Source organism: Ascaphus truei, chromosome 1 (genome assembly GCF_040206685.1).
Source record: "Ascaphus truei isolate aAscTru1 chromosome 1, aAscTru1.hap1, whole genome shotgun sequence".
Taxonomy (NCBI): Eukaryota; Metazoa; Chordata; class Amphibia; order Anura; family Ascaphidae; genus Ascaphus; species Ascaphus truei.
In genome coordinates, this window is record NC_134483.1 from 354,352,983 (window position 1) to 354,373,102 (window position 20,120).

The window sequence follows — 20,120 nt, forward strand, 5'->3', positions numbered from 1 at the left end:
CCTAGCAGGTGCAAGTCAGTTTTATACAAAGCTAGCTTACAGAATGAAAAACATCAGCATTATTAACTCAGCTACTTCAGCCACTGGAGCCAAGTGCGGGAGACTGTTTGATCGTCCAGGAACTCGCAGCAATGATCTAGTTTTTGCAGACATGTCCCTGACCATAGAGCAGACACTGGAATTGCCCTTATAACTGTCGATGAAGAAGATATGTGAAGTGTGTTTGTGTCTGTCCATGTTGTTTTCCGGCGTGCTTTCATGATTCTGTTTTCATTTCATAAAGGAAATTGATCAGCAGGCAACCATTCACACGAAGGGCTGCGTTCCCCAGTTTGAGAAGTGGCTGCAAGACAACCTTACCATTGTGGCTGGGGTGTTTATAGGGATTGCACTATTACAGGTACATGCCAGCTAGTGATTCAGAGAAAAGCCAGTGAACTGCGCAGAGAATAGGTTGTATTTATATAGTAACATCTTATTCTGAAGAGTTTTGCCGTTATAAAGGTACAGGGATTCATGGTACTGTAGGAGGGAGGAAGTACTGCAGTAAGGACACCGTTGCTCCCAAAATGTTCCCTTAAACGGGCAGTCCTTCATAGAACAAAAATTGAAGTAAGGATAGTAGGTTAATTAAAGCTGATTAAAATAAATCTCTAAAGCTATTTACTATGGAAAAATTATATTTGTTTCAATCTTTATCTGATGTATTTTGGTAATAACATTGTTTGTCCTCAAAACAATCAGTGAATTGCTGTTTTTATTTTGTCCATTGTTTGCATCGTTATTATAAAGCCATCAGTCGAGTTCAGTGGGCCTGGAGAAAAGGGAAATATAATAATCTGTAACAGAATGCAAAAAAAAAAAAGTAAAACTGGGATTGAATCTTTCTAAGGAAGCCGATTACATTTAGTTGTTTAAAACATATTTGACCTGTCACGTGGGGTTTCAGTTGAGCATAGGAGGTAAGCTGGGATAGTGCTTTCATTCACAACTATGGGATCTGAATTCCAGGAATAGATGGTAGTAATAGAACAGTGTTTTTCAACCTTCTATGAACTAAGGCTTCGGACATGGTGTCATTAACAGCGCTGGCGCTTATGCTCTCCTGCTCAAGCAGGGGCTTTTTTGTGTCCCTGCATGAGCGTCAGTGTGCGCCCTTGTGAGCCAGGTGGGAGCCGGGCAGGAGGCGGGGCGGGAGGCGGGGCTAGCGCGCAATGTCATGGCACCGACGTCACGGATTGGCTTTTGGCGGTCACGTGACCGGCCCTGCGCTTCCCTCAGCGGGAAAAATTAAATTGTGCTGTCGGCTGCAATTTCACACGCCTCTGCACGCCTGCGGAAGCGCCGTCTAAAGCCGTGCTCATTAGGGATGATGTTTCCCCTCAGCGCGGCTCAGCACGGTCTTTTTGACCATGGCCCTGGCCTAAGGCACACATCAAAAATTTATTGTAACTATGAAACAACCTTAAAAACTCCCTTTCATATGTATGTCAAAATACTATTTCTGTGGTATGGATATTTAAAAAAATAAGCAAGCAAACAGCTTTCGTTGTTATATATACTTTATAACATTACTTTGTGTGAATAATTTACATTTTAGAACACATTTTGCTACAACCTGTTTTTTGTGTGTTAAGTGTATACAGTATTTTCTTTAGTAAACAGGGACCAAAGACTCTGCAAATTAATATTTGTTAATTCTTTCTTGGTTACAGCGAAGTAAAGATATATTGTGACAGATTGAGGGTAGGTATTACTCACTTGAGGGACCTTACGCAGGTGAAAAGTGGGTCAGCTAGACAGCTTTGTGTATTAACCCTTGTCACATATACAAGTCACGTGCTCACAGGTGTGCCGTACATGACAACTCTGGGTAGAAAACCACTGCAAAGAAAAAAAAGACTTTTGGTCATATTTGTTAAGCGATGCTTTGCCTTAAGATATCTTCTGGCACCGGAAGAAACCTTATGACTCATTTACTTGAATAAAACATAAGGTGTATTGTAGTGTTGGAAAGCTGAAAGCACCGCTTAGAAAATATGGGTCTTGGTCTCTAAGATATAAGAAGCAGGTAACGCTAAAAGACTTGTTAGCAAGAAGCCATAACTAAAATCTACACGGTGCTGCAGTGAATGAGAGAAGGATCATCTAGTAGTTAATGGAGAAGTTAATGGGAAGTCAGCAAAAAGGGATCGGAGTTGAAATTCAGAGTACTCTGGCGGCAGCCCTTTCATTGTAGAACTGTACAGATATATAGTATGTGGATTTCAGAAAATATACAAGATTTGGGAGATATTTGAAGTCCATCACAATTCATGTTTCACATTTATCAATAAGGGCAGATTTTCCCAAATAATTTTTTTTCAAAGACTGCCCAGTTCAACCTAGACACACCACTGAAAACTTACTGTGCAGTCAAGACATAGTAAGCATCAGTTTCCAAAATCTTCTAAAATATTGTTAAGATGTCATGCAGTCTCCACAATACCACAAGTTTACTGTGTTTTTATTTTGTGTTTCAGATATTTGGAATATGTTTAGCTCAGAATTTGGTGAGTGACATTGAGGCTGTGCGAGCCAGTTGGTAGAAGTACAGTACACTTCTGGAAATACAGCTACATATAAGACACTGGAAAACGGATACTCTGCATAGTCGTGCAGCCCGATATTACTGACTGGTTTTGTGGAGCCAAGAATGTTCAGAACTTTCTTTGAGCAGTGGAGAATAATAACTTGGATTGCTTCGTGAACTCATATTTTATGCCGCATTATGAGCAGGTTACCCACTTGCTGCAAGGACTACTGCAATCCAAGAATAGGCTAATCAGCCCCTTATTTCACTGAATGGTAAATTTGAAGATTAATGATGATCACAGGGTTTTTATTGTACTTTTGGGTGCATGTGTCAAGAATTGCAGAATTTTTATGAATCCAAACTGGACTGTGGTGTGCTTAATTTGCAATGCTCCTTTGCAGCCAATATGTTGCAGGCCCTCCTGACATTAAAAGGTTGAATCAAGTTTGCTTTGCTACTTGCACAACAAAGAGAAATACCCTTTGTAAGCAGATAAGGCTAGAGACCTATGACCAGGTTAATAAGTTTTACATTTTACCGCGTCATTTAAATACAAATTAAAAGTTCTAGTTTAACAAAACTTGCTGAATCAAATCACAATCTATTGGACATATTGGGTCTCCCAAAAGCTTCCAGTTATTTAAGAACAGACTAATCACATTCCAGAAATATTTTGTGCTATGTGTTTGACCACTGCATGTGGTCCAAATTTACAGCAGAATTGTGCAGGTTGTCTGTGTCCCTAAAAAACTTGCGTTTATTGCTACATTAATGCAATATATGTAATACATTTTAGCTTTCAAAGCCTTACCGAAAAGGTTTCAGTTAAAACATTTGAAGGCAGTAAATCGATTCTCGAGGATCCATAGGACATTTTGATCTTAGAATACAATATTCTAACAGATATAGATTATCACATATTTTCAGATGGAACTGTGTGTGTTCCCATTCAGAAGAGTTGATACCCCCCGCAGGCGACTTTTACTGTCTGCAGAGCCCCTGCGTTTTACTTTTCTTCCCGAGGCTCTGGGTACAGTAAATTAGGCTACATGTGCATGCAGAATGATTGTAATTTCTTATGTCATTTTAAAGAGCATAAAATATACAGTTTTATACCTTTGACACAAACCAGTGCAAAATGTATTGATAGTTCTTTAAAAAAATTAAAAAATGTGTAAGATAATGTTAGTTCAGACCTGAAAGTATCAGTAGCCTGAATTACACAGTAAAAATGATGCTAAGAATTTAATAAATGTATAAATATACTTTAAATAGGCATCAGTGTGCTATTTTTCTTTTTTTGTAAAACTTAATAGATGTCAGTTTTGATATTCTTTCATCCATTCGCTGACCCACACTATAATATGAGGTATGGATGGTAATGTTGCGCATTGATTGATCAATTCTTTATACACTTTATATGCAAAAAAACCCCGTGCAACCAAAATACCTTTCATGCTGCTCCAACCTTTCAAATGTGCTAAATGTGTCACATCATGTGACAGCGCAGCCATGAGATATTATTTTTCAAAATAAATTCATGTCACTGTGCGTCTTCATAATTTTAAAGTGGATCCCAGGATTAATGTGCAATACATCCTGTTTTCAAATTAATTTATTTAAATGGCCCACCATTTAGTTCTGTTTAGTTGGTAAGAAAAAATGATTTTCACGTTACGATAATTCCTGTATTAATGTTGAAACTGTGCAAGTCCCGGATTTACTGCATGGTTTCAGAACTTGGATGTCGTATAGGCAGATAGCCATGCTCTTTTCGATTTGTTTAATAATTTAAGACATGATTATAGCTTTGGAAATTAGGTGTGAAAAAACAAACTGAGAAGCTCAGCAATACTTAGGCCGTGATTATACCAAAAACGGCCCGGGGCGTTGCGGCTCAAAAACAAATTGCAGCAATCCAACTAAAGCTAGCATACCTCGCGCGCTGCCTGGAGCTGAAGGGTGGCAGACTGGAGAGCAGACATGAGATTTTGTTTTGAGCAGGCGACAGCCGCGTCACGTGAGCAGTTCAGCCAATGAGGGTGAACCGCTCATGGCCACGCCTCCCTGTCTCCTGCCCGCAGTTCACATGCCGCTCGGCGGCATCGCGAGGATGACGTCACCGGATCATGCTGCCGCCCAGCCAGAGCAGGTATAATCGAGGCCTAACTCAGCCCATGCTGCTGTAAGCTTGAAGTAGATGGGATATAGAAGGCAGTGAGCTCATTGTAAAATTAGTTTATCTAATATTCTACTTTTTACAATTCAGTGACAAAATGCTTTACTCTAATGCCACCTTATGTTCCATCACTGGAACAGCACCCAATTTGTTCAGTTTCACTCCAGTGTGTTAGTAGCTAGCCCAACAGTTCTTTGTTCTAACCTACGTCTTTAAATTTGGATCTTAACAACTTGCAACTTAATTCATGGCTTTTCATGGGAAATAATCACATTTTTGAGAGAGTTAAGACATTATGGGCCTCATGCAGAGAGCATCGTTATTTCAAAACTCGCCATTTTTTGTTCAATTTCGCGCAGAAAACGGCAGAAAATGGCGAGTTACGAAAAACGCGCCAATTTTTTTTCCCTATGTCTAAAACTCGCCTCGCGGCTGGCGAGAACCTCCATCTCGCCATTTTTAAAACTCTCCGAATGCAGAGAGGTGCGAACGGCATGTAGCGGCTGTTCGCGCCAAAAAATGGCGCGATTCTCGCATTTTTGCCGCGCCAGGAAAAGATGGCAAGATGGCGCTCGCCGCCTATAGTAAAGGGGAAAAAAAAGGCGCAAATTTGTTTTTACACGTTTCTGAAGCGCGCATCTCGCCAATTTAAACTCGCCACACGCATCCATGTTAAACATAGCAGAATTCGCACTTTTCTGCATATGGAGAATAAAACTCTCCAAAAAAGCTACTTTTTATGAAATTCGCCAATTTTAAAATTCTATGCTCTCTGCATGAGGGCCTATCTTCTTTCTATGTATTCTGTTGCATGAGATCTAAATTTACCGTTTATGGGCAGAAGTACAGTATTTAGGATTTACCACTCGTAAAAGGTACCAATTGACCAAAGCAGTTTCTACTGCTTTAAAAGGATGTGCATTATTGGTTATAAAAATTTAAAAAAAAAAGGATCAAATTTGACTTATGTAGTACTGGGTATATATTTTTTTTCTTGACTATTGGCTAATGTTATTGTCGACTTTAATAGATACACCTCTTCTCTTGTTAAATGTTCCTGTGTACGCCACACAGTAATGCCTATGCACAAAACTATGATTCATTACATTGGTAGTCCTTGTTCAGCATAGTGAAAATACCTCAAACACACTTTCATAGTAGTATAATAATTTCCATGCAAAAAAAAAAACACTTTGTGAGCACATTCACATGTCTCAGACAGGGCCACAAACCTGCCTTTCACCATTATCTCTTACAACACTTCCACTACAGCCGGGGCTTCTGGGTAACCGCATGCAAATGAGCACTCACCGTGTGTCACTTTTTTTTTATTTTACACATTATTTTAATAGAACTCCCACGATCTTGTACAACTGTGGAGGTTTTTTCTCTCTACAATGCACAAAGGCCACTGCAGTGAATGGGCTCCGCAGGTACTGCCCAGCTATCACAAGTTGCTGCTGTATGAACCCTTGTATGTTTCAGGATGACCAATAACAACCACATTACCTTTGCTGAAATAAAATGTTCTGTACAAGTTTGCCCATATGTACAGGAACTCCAAAATATGGTGCTTTACATCCTGCAATGAGTTGTTAATATAATATTTGAGTGGCATGGATTAGAAAGTATATGATGGCGTGTATTTCATGACTCGTGTCATTGCAGACACGTTAGGGGTTGAATCATGGTCTTACAGCAAATCTCTTATGTGTACAATGTACATATGCATGGATAACCGGAAATAATGACATGTACTGTACGTCCTTTTTGGATTATTGCTGGAAAATAAGAAATGTATTGCACTTGTGTTTGTCGAATGTTGTATAAACGTCTCAATTTGTGTACTGTATCTGTACAAAATGAAACGCTGCCTGCAATTGCTCTATACAGATTTTATGTTCTAAAAGAAAAGTTTGTGGATTTCATCACAATTTGGCGTTCCCATTAGTCTATCACTACACACTAAAGCAATTATAATATGTACATCTACACTGCACAGATGATTAGTCGTTTCATTTAATTTGCTCTGTGGCATTTGAGTTTTCACTGGATAGAATACAGAATCACCCTGTATTCTCTGTACTTGCATTATTGCTTCTCCGCCCATGTTTTCTTTACTAAGGATCTTTCAATAAATTGATTTTAAACCAGATTTCAAATAGCCTGCAGTATCATGATTTACATTATCATTTTATATGCAAGTTTGTTAGAATTTTTTTTTTTATAAATAAACAATAGTTAATATAAACAGGAGCCTGTGTTTTATTTGGTGGCTATATGTGCATAGGCTGTACATGTTTGACACCCCCAGAGCAGGCTCTTGTAAACAAGGCCTGAAGACTTAACATATTTACCAATAAGTGCAACTTCTGAAGACACCTTTGGTGCTGGTAAATACCTTCCTGGCCCCAATCAAGTGAATGGACCATAAAGGGACATGTTTATTAAGCAGTTACTGCAGAAGACACCTCCCAAACCATTTACTTGAATAGTATTTAAGTTGCCATATTTACTAAGGCATGCTGAAAGGTGTCCTGCAGTAGTGCATAATAAGTATGAAGCAATGTCTTGTATAAACGTGTGCAGCAATATCAAAGTGGCGGTTTTTCAGATGTCCCGTGTGTGGCTTTGTATTATTTTCTGCCCAGGCAGAGCGCAATACATTTTAGTATGAAGAATAATTCTGAACTACATCTGGAGCAATGGTTTTATACCAGAATTGCTCTACTTCTGCCTTGCTACATAAACCCCATTTTCAATTTTTGGATAATGTTTGACATCCTGCGTTCAAAGTTTAAGAGCATAAATGGGAATTGTTGTTCTTTCCGATATTTGCACGTTTCCTTTGTGTCACATTTCTGGCAGGAATCTCACAACGAGCGCAGTTATGGTAAAAAATCACTTGGCTTTAGATACTTCTTATTTAGGGTTCGGGTGAGCATTTTTTCTCACATGGTCTATCCCAGGGGTGGCCAACTCCAGTCCTCAAGGGCCACCATCAGGTCAAGTTTTCAGGCTAACCCTGCTTCTGCACAGGTGGCTCAATTAAAGACTGATAAAATGGAGAAAAAGGTGCACTTCCTTGACTTTGGAGATTTAAATTGCCTCATGTGCACACCCCACGCCAAGGCGCACCCAGTATATCCAACAACCATCACTCGAGAGGAGAAAAGAGCCACACTCCAGAGGTCTTATTTCAAAGGTAGAAAAATATTTAGACAAAATTGACGTTTCGATCCATAACTTGGATCTTTATCAAGTTCAAGACTGAGCCACCTGTGCTGAAGCAGGGATATCCTGAAAACCTGACCTGTTGGTAGTCCTTGAGAACATGCTCTTTCCTTACCTTCTGAAATGATATTTTTTTTGTTATCCAAACCTAAACTCATACTGTACATATTTAAGCAACAATCCCACCAAAAAAACATGGGGGTGGGGGGTGAGGATTCAGAGTACCAACCGTGGTACATCCCACTCCCGGGACTCCCTAATTGCTGGTTACTGTATCATAAGATTTTGCCCCCAGAAAAGCCCCACCGATATGGCTGTCGTGGTCAGCAATAGAAAGGCGTGACATTTCCAACTTTTTATTGGCTATGGGAAACGAGGCTGATTCAGTGGACAGAGATATGTAACCGTCATGCGCTCCTAGGCTAAAGTTGAATGAAGCACTGGTTGTGCAGGGCTGGTAGGAAAATGAGAGGATAAATAAAGACCACTATAAAAGTTGGGGCTCAGGGGCAAAACAGCAATCTTACCCCTGTCAGCTCATCCATCCTGGGTCCAATAGTTCCTCAGCAGTGAGTCCTACAGCGTGCATCCGGCAGAGAGGTCATGTGGAAGGGAGAGGTGCATCCGGAGCAACAGCAAAAGAGCCCAATGACGTCACAATCCAAAATTGAACATCAAAGCTTTATTGGAGACACACAGTGGACACAGCAGGCTGCAGCACAGCCTCCTCCTCTACATGTTTCACGCACGAAGCGCCTGTGTGCGTGAAACATGTAGAGGAGGCTGTGCTGCAGCCTGCTGTGTCCACTGTGTGTCTCCAATAAAGCTTTGATGTTCAATTTTGGATTGTGACGTCATTGGGCTGTTTTGCTGTCGCTCCGGATGCACCTCTCCCTTCCACATGATCCAGTGGACATATTGTTCTCCTCTGCAAGTATTTTTACCCAGGAGATTTAGGATTAATTTACTACCAACCACCCAAAGCCACTAAGGTGAGCACAACAGCCCGCTTCACCACCCCTAAAAGTGTTAAAACTTTTTTTTTTTTTTTTACATTTTACTATGAGCGATCACAGTACTTCAAAGGCAAGTTGGACTTATCAGACAAGAAATCCGCTCTGGGCATTGCTTTACACCTACAGTATTCCCCTGAATAAGCCTTCATGTAGATGTGTTATATCCCTGTAATAGGCAGAAGTATCTCAGCACTTCTATCCCTCTACTAGCTGCCAGCTTGATTCAATCACCTCTTGCTCCCACTCTGAACCCTCCACTGCCATTTGACGTCTCTCTTGTATTGTTCCCTCTCCCGTTAGACATGCTGTTGTGAGACGCTTTCTCAAAAACAATACCCTTTAGCACGCTAACCTAACCTCTCACCTGGAATTTCCCCCTAAATTTGTAGAACTTTTTGTATCCACACACTTTCTATCATCAGCTCCTACATCCCCATCAATTGTGTTTTTGCACAGCTCACTCTACTGAAACCGCACTTACTATTCACTCCCTTAATATTCGAGACAACACTCAGCCCTGACTTCCTACAGTTCCTCTTATCGATTCTTTAATATCTCTAATGCCAACTCCTCTTCTCCCATCGTTGATCCATTAGGGTACGTGAAGGTTTTGTTCTAGGACCTCTCCTCGTTTCGCTCTATGCACTCTCCCTTGGTGACTGTATAAATAAATTTTGCTTCAAATATCACCTATATGCCGATGAAACCTATCGATCCACACATCTGCTGTACACTGCCACACGCCAACTATCTCACAGCAATCTGATCCTGGATGGCCGGTAGGTGCCTTTAAATTTATTGCCAAAAGACGGCGCTGCTCATAATCCCACCTAAATAGAGCCTTATTGTGCCCTTTACCATCAGTCAGTAACATTACAATCTATCTCCCCAAGCACCATATTTGACTTGTTTCGTTCTACCTTCACCTTAATGTCATGTCATCACTAAATCTTGCTGCTTTTCTGTGTAACATTGCTAAATACAACCTTTTCTGTTTCTCTACGAGCATGTAAATGCATGCCCTCATTCTCTCCAGTTAGGACCACTCCAATCTCATATTTACTGGCTTCTTTGCCATGAAGCTTTCTACCTTGCTGTGAGGATACCATCTCTCCTGTTGCGGCTCTCTGCCTCTCCACCTGAAAACTCTGCTGTCTCCCTATTACTTTTTCCATTACGTAAAAAAGAAAAAAATAACCCTGTCCAAGGCTCTCCACATCTTACACCTCAGCTTTAATCTTTCTATACCCCTGCTTGCTTTCTCACACTGCTCAGGCCCACCTTCTCTGTAACCCCCTCCATGTCACTACAGCTCTCTTACATGAAATAAAAAAAAAATCAGAAGAACGGCCAGTCCTTGAAGAGGCAGAACTCACCAGCCTAAAGTTGAATTGAAAAACTTTAAACTCTCTTACATGCTCTGGAGACAGAATTTGATGTTTCGTCGAAACCGAAACACAACCGGCGTTCCACCACAGGGACACTTCACCGCGATGTCCGGTCTGTCGCGCACCTGACAAGCCAAGCCCGGTCCGCAGCTCCGACAACTGCATGTTTAAATGTCCCGTGCGGGACCGCTTCACTGCCTAGACAGGCCGCTCCGAAACTCCATCTTTAAATGCTGCGCGTCGGAGCGGTCTGTCTAGGCAGTGTAGTGGTCCCGCATGGGACATTTAAAACATGCAGTTGTTAGAGCAGTCGGGCGCTGCAGACATGGCTTGTCAAGTAGGGCGCATGGTGGACGACGGTCGGGCCCAGGAGTAGACATCGCAGCGAAATGTCCTAGACTGTCTGGATCTCCCTCCTCAATGTCTATCAAGCACTTTCCTCAAACCTCACATTCAAGAAAGCATTTAATTAGTCCTGCATGTCCAGCACTCTTTGTAGATGCAGGGCATAATATTCTTAAAGCATCAGATTTAAAATTTTCATAACTGCACAATATTGCATCATAATCTTGCCATTTAAGTAGTGGCTCCATTTGTTTGTAGCACATTACAAAAAATTGGAGTTGGTAAATTTACAAGTTAATGTATGCTAGCTTGGAATAATGGGTGCTACATCTAACTACAGTATGCTTTTACACACTCATTACACCTATTGTTTCTGCTCGTCTCCCCACATGCAGATTAGATTGTAAACTCCGGGGACTTCTTTCTCCCAATGTCACATTTATCCCTAGATTCATGTATCCCATCTGTATTATTATATTCCTTGTATTGTCGTTGTATTGTAATATTTGTGTACCTAGGTGGTGTTGGTTACACGCTGCATTTTGTGGCACCTGGCTTTGCACAAGCACGAACGCAGTCAGTCTAGTGATTTAGTAACGTGATTTTCTCACCAATTAAGTACAGTGTATTGTTATAGTGTCAGAAGTTATATAATGTTTAAATACTGAACAAGCAACATTTTTAAACGAAAAATGTAACTTCATCCCATACGTAACAGAACATCCCATCACAATTCTGGCCTAAAGATATGATAGAATCAGAAGGCCTGCATTTATTAACTCTACATTTGTGTCGAGAGAACAGTGTGCTGGAGGTATTTTTTAAATAAATGAAGCACAAGAACAAAAGAGGGCACTGGTAGTTTTATTAGTTAACTCTAGGTACCACAAGTTTGACAGCAACGAGCAAGACTAATGAATGAGCAGCAATACATTCCCTTCCTGGCTTGCATCCAGAGCACCAAAAATGGAGCTGCTCTTACTACTAAATAATCCAATTCCAAAAAGAACTGGCTGCATTGTCCATACTTTAGCAATACTCTACTATGCAGTTCAGGGTTGTAATAAGGGAGCAGTGAGTATCACTTTTACATCATAGGACTACAACATGCACATTTTACCCTTGGGTTCAAGCAACAAGGATACAAGGGGAACAATAATCAGTAATGAGAGACTGGTTTAGTTTACATCTTTCTGTGGCTATAATTGTACAGGTACCTACGGCAGTTCATCTGTTTCTGTGGCAACATAACACGCATGCACAAGTGATACAGTCGGTAGGGACATGGCCAGAGCAGAGCACCGGAGACAACAATGGATTCAGCGGTATGGACAATTTGTGCAAACAGATCTCAGCTCTGTACAGTAAGTCTCTGCTCTGTTAGCGAGGCCTGCTGTGCAACAGTTTTGTTCTCGTGGTTGCGTAATGTGGATACAACTTCGAGGAATGCCAGGCTATGTACTTCCTTTTGAAGCGGCTCTGGAAAAGAAAAGTATGATTTTTAGCCAGGTATAATTTCAGGGTCATTTAGCTACCTTGGTTACCCACTTGCACTTTTCTTTGGTCAAATTTGCTAATCTTAGGACAGGAGCCATTGTGAAGTCCTATTCTTATGACGAAAAAAGAGAGAACAAGTCCCAAACCATCAGCGCATCAGAGTGTTCATGCGTGAAAATAGATATATCAAAGTAATTATTTTGATTGATTCAGAGGATACGTGATAAAAACCTGTGAGTTTGCAGAATGTTCTTTGAACAAAAAGCTCATTGAAGAGTATATATACAATGCCTGGATGTGGATGGTGATAGAACAAAAGAGTGCCTGTAACACAGCTATGGATCTTATCTCCTCCTGTTCTGACAGGCTAAATACCCTAGAGCATGATGAACTATAAATAATACTTAGTCCTCATCCACATGAAGAGTATAGTACTCACAATTTAGGTGTTGAATATCCTCAAGTGCGTGCATCCAGCAACAATATCAGCAGAGAACAAATAAAAAGGAGCAATAAGCGGAGCACAGCTTGCGAAAAATCTGGGGCTAAGCAAACCAAAGAAGGTTAAAAATAAATTTTATTGAAGGGGTGACAACATAGGAGGTGGCAGGGGTACTCTGACGCGTTTCGCACTGTAATAGCACTTTGTCAAAGAGTTCTTGTCACTTGTATGTTTCTTCTTGATAAAGTGCCCGTATCGCACGAAACGCGTAGAAGGTTTGCAACCCTCTATTTTATGGCCTAACAATAAAGGATTTTTTTGCCAGACCTGCTCTTTACCCTCTTTTGGCTGTGCGCTGCACACACACACTGCTCCAGATTTTTCACAAGTTGTGCTCCACTTATTGCTCCTTTTTGGATTTGTTCTCCATTCTTATGACGTAAGTGTTGGAGGATGGCATTTTATATAGAGGACAAATGTAAGAACCTGCCTTGTAAACATTTGTCTTAAAGGAGTTAATTAAAAATAACACAAATGGAAATGAATGGTATTTTTTTAATTAAAAGTTCCTTTTTTGAGATAGGCCAGGTACTACTTAGCCATGACAATGGTCTGGGCCAATCACAGCAGTGGATAGGAGTTATGCATGAGATACCTAATCTTATAAAATATGAATGAGATTAAATAAACTAATAAATAATTACATATATGAGGTTGAAAAAAAGACATATGTCCACCAAGTTCAATCTATGCTAAATTTAGATGACATTTACTATCCTATATTTGTCAAAGCATTATCAAGCAATAACAATATTCTCAATTATAACATGGAATAGATTAAACAACATGCAACTGTAGAGAAAAAGAGCAGTCAGACTGAACCTGCAATGTTTCTAAAGTTACTGTTGCTTTTTGTAGACAGATGATACTATATGCAACAGCAGCCCCACATTCTTTCAATTTGTTACCCTGGAAGTGTCATCGCTTCTACAATAGTAGGTACTTGCTTAACCCAGGCAAAAGAAAATAGGTAGGTGTAATAGGCGTGAAGAGAGCATATACATCAATATGAACACCTTCAAGGCAAGGTGTTTGTAGAACCAATATAGCATAGCACTATAACCTAGTGAGACATAATATGTGAGAGTTTAGATGGAAAATGAGAATAGATCAATACTCGAGTCATTAGTGGATGGTACAGGTATAACAGCCACAATATGCAGTAGGACACTGCTGAATGGGGAGTGGATGTGGTAGAGCTTGAATAATTTGGGGTCTATGTAGGATAAAGAGCATTCATCCAGTCAGTCAGTATTAAAAAGCAAATACTTTAATACTGTAGGTCGGTGTGACGGGAGGGGGTAACCAGGCTATACAATAAAGGTCAAGTCCCTTTTGGTTACCCCTGCTCTGTGTATAAGGGTCCAAGAGAGTTAGCTCTTGGGCCCAGTAACAGTGTACCATTCCAATATACTGTCTGGAATAAAAAAAAATTGTGTGGCTTTTTTCCTTTCCGGGCATGCCATCAAGCAGGGATTGCTACGGTATGAGTTTCAAGGTTTTTTTTTGCGGAGGAACCGTTGACATAATCTGCCTGGGATGTTGGGGTCGGGAGTTGTCGGTTCCCCTATAAATGTACCCGGGAATCATGCCTGATTCTCTGATACATGTAGGCACATTGTCCCGGCAATATCTCCCCTTGAAAAAGCAAGCGCGACTCACCGCTAGGGTACCATGCTTCAGCACAGCCCAGAAAGTAGAATAAGGCACAGGGATAAATATGTATTCCTGTAGCTGAGGGAATCCCTAGGTTAAGGGGGGTACCCGAGCTAGTGCCAAGGTGACCCACAACCAGTATAGGGTTTGTGGGTGCCCCAACTGTATATAAGGTCGAGGGGGGACACAGAGTCAAAACTGAGTCCAATGGAAAGTGGGGGGAATAAGGCAGATAGAAATAAAACGACATTTTTTTTTTCTTTTCTGTTCCCTGTCCATGACTCAGAAGTGTATTAAAATATACTTTAATGTAACATGCTTTTTACATTCGGAACCGATGTCCAAACAGGCTGCCTGAGCTAGCCCATAGGCGCCGGAAAGTCTGCTGGACATCCGAGTTCAAAGCAACCAGAGGATGCCCAGGTGTGAATAGCATTTGGTCAGCGGGAAAAGGCGGAGTACCAGGTCCGTAGATCAATGACAGTTGATTCTGCCAGACCTGGTGGAGCCTGCCCAGCGGGTGGCATTGAGGTAGCCAGGGAGAGAGGTGGCAGGCTTGCGCATGTCTCAAGGCTATTTCAGATTTCCCGCTGACCCGGCTTTTCTAGCCGGCTTGGCTCTGATTGGTTGCTTGGGAAAGTTCCCATGCGTTGATTGGCTGCACAGTTTTGTGACTGAAACGGAAAATACTACAAGAATCGATGAGCCAATCAGATTAGGAATTCCCTGCAGTATGAGCGCGAGCGGGCTTTTCAAAGTTGCTTCTGTGTTAATAGCAGAGCAACAGGCTTCGATTTTGAGCCTGAAAAGCCTGCCCACCAGAGATTAGAGCTCTCAGAATCGAACGTAGCGGTCATGGCTGGGATTTTATGCTGATTTGAGTTCCAGGAGATTTGGACCAACTCGTGGTCAGGAGGGACCAAGTTCTCAGAAGAGAACGTGGCGGTGGCGTATGGAATTTTATGCCGATTTGAATTCCATGAGATTCCGGGCTAAGTCCCGGTCAGGGTAAAACTCTCCCATAGAGTTCCTTGCACCTAGGAAAGTATAGTTTTCGACTCCAGTCCCAAAGTAAGTGTGTCTTTTTGTCTGTATTTTGTGTTCCACAAAATGTGCGCTTGTGTGTAAGTGAATTTATGCCGACTAAATTACAATTTACTGTATTTCATTACCTTGTTTTGCTCAATGAATGATCCTGGTAAAAAGGTGTAAATAACCTGGTCTTCCGTGACAGTCGATGTGTACTTTTTTTTTTTTTTTTTTTTTTTTTTTTTAAGTATTGTAACCGTTAGAGTGTTCAACATAAAGACAAAAAGTAACTAGATATAAAGTGCATATATAATACAGTGCAACACATTCAAAACAAAGATGAATGAAACTAATAAATGTCCTTGCTTACCCCAAGGCTAGTGCGGACAAGTAGATTTGGCGCTGATACAGCTTAGAGAAAACAATCTAATAGGATACAGCTGTTGAATATAAGGCTAAAGTAAACATGTTGTGCCTGATTTGGAAATCATATACGTTTTTAAGAGAACAGCTGATATCCTAACAGATATAGTATTAGATGAGTCTGTGGTAGTCTGGTCAACATCAGACCTGGCACATGGCAGGTCAAAAACGCCTCTTGTGATACTGCTAAGTAGCAGATTAATTATATCAAAAGCATGTGCATGGTGCTAGGATCAAAGCAAAGTTGATAGGCAATTGTAAGTGCCAATGGTAGGCTTAGTAATGCCTATAATAGGTGAACAAAGCATTCCTGTGTCCTGCCTTCGGAGAGCTAGCCCTATAAAACACTTAAGCTGCTGCATGTGAGGAACTGCAGCAGGTTCAGCGTGCAGAGTATGCACAGTGTATGCCAGGAGATTCAGCTGCTCGAAGGCCGTGGCACTCAATGAGAAGCTCTGTTCCCGGACTAACACAGAGGGGGAAGAGTTACACTGACGTGATGATGTCAGCGCCCGATTCCTATGTTTCGTGCGTGCTGGGTCGAGAAATACCCCTTCCCCCTGTTTTATATATGCACTTTGTCTAGTTACTCTTCGTCTTCATTTTTGGCACTCTGGTAGGTCTGTACGTACTTTTTAATATTGTAACCATTAAAGTGTTTGCTTTTTAATACTGACCTGAGCACGTATAACTGGATGAATGCTCTTTATCCTAAATAGACCCTAAATTAAACTAGTTCTACTACATCCACTCCCCATTCAGCAGTGTCCTACTTCATATTGTGGCCGTTATACCTGGACCATTCACTAATGACTAGAGTATCTAAACTCTCACATATCATGTCTCCGTAGGTTACAGTGCATGCTATAGGGGTTCTACAAACACCTTGCCGTATATGCTTTAACAACAACAACAACAACAACAACAACAAACAACCTGTCCTTTAAATTTAAATCTTAAAAATTATGAAAACTAGATTTCATGTAATGCTCATATACAGGCATACCCCGCATTAACGTACGCAATGGGACCGGAGCATGTATGTAAAGAGAAAATGTACTTAAAGTGAAGCACTACCTTTTTTTCCCACTTATCGATGCATGTACTGTACTGCAATTGTCATATACGTGCATAACTGATGTAAATAACGCATTTGTAACAGGCTCTATAGTCTCCCCGCTTGCACACAGCTTCGGTACAGCTAGGGAGCCGGTATTGCTGTTCAGGACGTGCTGACAGGCGCATGCGTGAGCTGACATTTGTCTATTGGGCGATATGTCCTTACTCGCGAGTGTACTTAAAGTGAATGTCCTTAAACCGGGGTATGCCTGTATGTACATCAATAGAATTATTTCAGTTCTTTTAAAGACAACTGTTCTGTGTCTGCTAGACTAGAACAGGCTGCTACGAACGTACTAATATGATAACCAATCGTTTGCAGTCCTAATGTTCAATGATCTATGACACCAAATAACTCTAAATATAATTGTACAATTATTTTATGAGAAGCCATTCTGAACAGATTCTAAAATTTATAACGCATTGCTGAGCAATTTCAATAAAAAAAAAAAAAAAAGAAAAAAAAAAGGCAAATCATTTTTTGACAGTTCCTAAAATAATTTTGTTATCTTGCCAACTGCTTTAGATCAGCGACAAGTTTTTCTATATTAGACTTTGCCAGTGGGAGCCCCTTGTTTAGTTTAGCAAAGGCATCTGCTGTCCGATTCCAATCATACTTGGTTATCCAGTTTATAAAAAAAAATATTATTCTAAGGCCATTTAAAGGACAATGTGGAAAAGACGCGGTTTGACTATTTCAAGCAATTTTCAACAAAATTATGGCAATTAGAACGCGATGATATATCTATCTATATATCTATCTATATATATGTATATAGATAGATATATATACACATATAAATATATATACATACACACACACATATATATATATATACAGTGTTCGACAAACCTATACATTTGCTCGCCCCGGGCGAGTGGATTTAACCCCCGGGCGAGTAAATATTGGCCCAAGCAGCACATGTTTGGTACTAGGTGGCGAGTAGATTTTTTTGGTGATTTGTCAACCACTGTATATATATATATATATATATATATATATACACACACACACACACACACACACACACACACACACACACACACACACACACACACACACACACACACACACACACACACACACACACACAGTACCTTTCTAAAAGACAGATATCTGTAACTAACTGCATTGCTTACCAGAGCCAATAACTGCACAGATCAGAACCATGGAGTTGTACTTGATTTCTGGAGGACTTCTCTCATCTGACAACAGTCTGTGCAGAACCTCAACTAACTTGGCATTTTCTAAATCCTGCTCTGCAGTGTCTACATACAGAATAAAATAGGAGAGAAAAGTAAAAAAAAAAAAAAAAAGAATTACGGGATAACGGGGGAAAAACGTAAACCGGTTATTTTAAAATGATCTAAAACATACAAAACAAAAATAAACTGCCCACTATTACAGATAACATGTAGGTTTAAACAGCAAACCCACCCCACTCTGCCCCCCACCTGAACCAGGGATTCTCTCAGACTATCTCCGTGATCCTCTGGAGGACCTCACTGCTTCCAGAGATTTTGCAAGGTGACAAATAGAAAGTTGCAGCGTCCTCTCCTGATAACAATGCAAGTTTATATTGGTTACCAGACCCCACAGCCATTTTGGAGGAGCGTTCTTTCCCGATGGACAAGTAAGTCCGGCAATTGGGAATCAGAGGGGCCAAGGTCTATGGGATCTCCAGTTCAGGTAAGCAGTGTGGATTGCGGCTTTAGGCTGAGTCCCCGCTGGCGCTGAGCTCGCTATGCGCTTGGCGCGCTTACCTCTGTGAATTGGAATCCTCCCGTTCATGCTCGCGCTGTGCGTGGGCGCTCATGCGTGTGCCCGCACGCTCTCCCAAGCTTTGTGCTTGAGGAGACACTGCAGAGATACTTTCAGGCTCAGAGCAGGGTCACACGACCCTGCTCTGCCCAATGGGTAGAGAGAGGGCGTGTTCTAATGCCCTGTCACTACACCAAACACAAACATGGGATTTCTAGCCCAGAGAAGTGGAAGGGGGGGGGGGCAAATGGAGTGGTGTGGGGGGGCAAACGGACTGGTGTGGTGTGGGGGGGGGCAAGCGAGCTCAGCGGCAGCGTGGACTTAGCCTTAAGAAGAGGCGTAGACAAAGAATCACCATCATCTGGACAATCCCACTGTCCTGTACGGGACGAAAATCTGACATTTCTCTCCACATACGCACAGAAAGATGTCATTCCATTTACGCTGTAGGAAAATAATGTTGATCTATTTTGAACAAACGATTTCCTTTTGTTCACGGTCACATTCTTAACAGTGAAACGCTGCTTTTTTCCATTTTAGAAAAATATCTATTGTAAGCCTTGCAGACTTTATTTTTATTTCCAAAAAATTTATTTTCTCCGCTATGTATGAACCCAAGCAGCTACTTATAAAAGTACTGCAACAAATAGCACATAATGTGCAGTACGTACACTTTTGTAACGAAGCCTATCTTACACATTCAGCTAAATGGTTGTTTACTTTTGGTTTGTACTTTAGCACAAATTATATGTAGTACAAATAAATGCCTACAAATCATTAGCCTTCATTTATTTTTTTTCTGCAGGCATCTTTGCTGCGTCTCACACAGTGCACTTGGTAATACTTTACTTCTCCAATGTATTGTGCTGATAATGAATTACATACAGTAGGTATGTGGGAGATGGCACAAGAAATGGTTGATGACCAAGTGATGAGACTTTATGCTAATACAGACAATAGGACGTTCTTTGAAAAGGAGCATGTGATAACCCCCAAAAAGAGACCACCATATGAGAGAGACTGAGTAATATGATGAGCCTGTGCAAGCATGGACTTGTAAGAGATGGATTAATGTTTCAATGCAGACTAGAGTTGGTTTGAATACACAAAATATACCGAGATACAGGCAAATACAGCTACATGAAACTTGCAAGAATTGCGCAAGCTCTATGGATAATTGATTATGTTGCCAAACATCTATTTTCAGGCAAGATTACTTTGACCAACTCCTAACAAAGGAACAAGACCACCCAACCCCCTACACAAAGCACAGGCGATAACAGGAAGTGCTGACAGAAGATAGAACTAGGGCGTGGGAAAAATTGAATATGCATAAGAATAAACATGAAAAAGAAGTAGGGTTACTGTTTAATTGTAAGTATATATACTAGTGCT

The 20,120-nt window shown here is 40.9% G+C and overlaps 2 protein-coding genes and 1 long non-coding RNA gene across 9 annotated transcripts in view; 1 reads left to right on the plus strand and 2 right to left on the minus strand.

The window, feature by feature from the left end:
- TSPAN5 (tetraspanin 5) overlaps positions 1 to 6,909 on the plus strand; it is a 176,438-nt gene extending 169,529 nt beyond the window's left edge. Inside the window, exons 7-9 of one of the 2 annotated variants that reach the window (XM_075609639.1) lie at positions 284 to 400; positions 1,716 to 1,746; positions 2,523 to 6,909. In XM_075609639.1, coding sequence (XP_075465754.1) covers positions 284 to 400; positions 1,716 to 1,736 — 138 coding nt within the window. In that variant the 3' untranslated portion in view covers positions 1,737 to 1,746; positions 2,523 to 6,909. The remainder of the gene's footprint in view (positions 1 to 283; positions 401 to 1,715; positions 1,747 to 2,522) is intronic. The other variant, XM_075609631.1, reaches the window with a different exon arrangement.
- Positions 5 to 8,781, minus strand: LOC142499785 (uncharacterized). Of its 2 annotated transcripts, none has more exons than XR_012802741.1 (3): positions 8,516 to 8,781; positions 1,762 to 1,884; positions 5 to 814 (listed from the first exon to the last, which is right to left on the minus strand). It is a non-coding gene; the product is annotated as an uncharacterized LOC142499785 (long non-coding RNA). The 2 variants fall into 2 exon arrangements; XR_012802743.1 differs by having other exon boundaries at positions 5 to 839.
- Positions 8,782 to 11,585: 2,804 nt separating this feature from the next.
- Positions 11,586 to 20,120, minus strand: part of RAP1GDS1 (Rap1 GTPase-GDP dissociation stimulator 1) — a 139,597-nt gene continuing 131,062 nt past the window's right edge. For all 5 annotated transcript variants that reach the window (XM_075609671.1, XM_075609661.1, XM_075609685.1 and 2 more), the window contains 2 exons: positions 18,104 to 18,232; positions 11,586 to 12,216 (listed from right to left, as the gene is read on the minus strand). In XM_075609671.1, the coding sequence (XP_075465786.1) occupies positions 12,089 to 12,216; positions 18,104 to 18,232 (257 nt within the window). In that variant the 3' untranslated portion in view covers positions 11,586 to 12,088. The remainder of the gene's footprint in view (positions 12,217 to 18,103; positions 18,233 to 20,120) is intronic.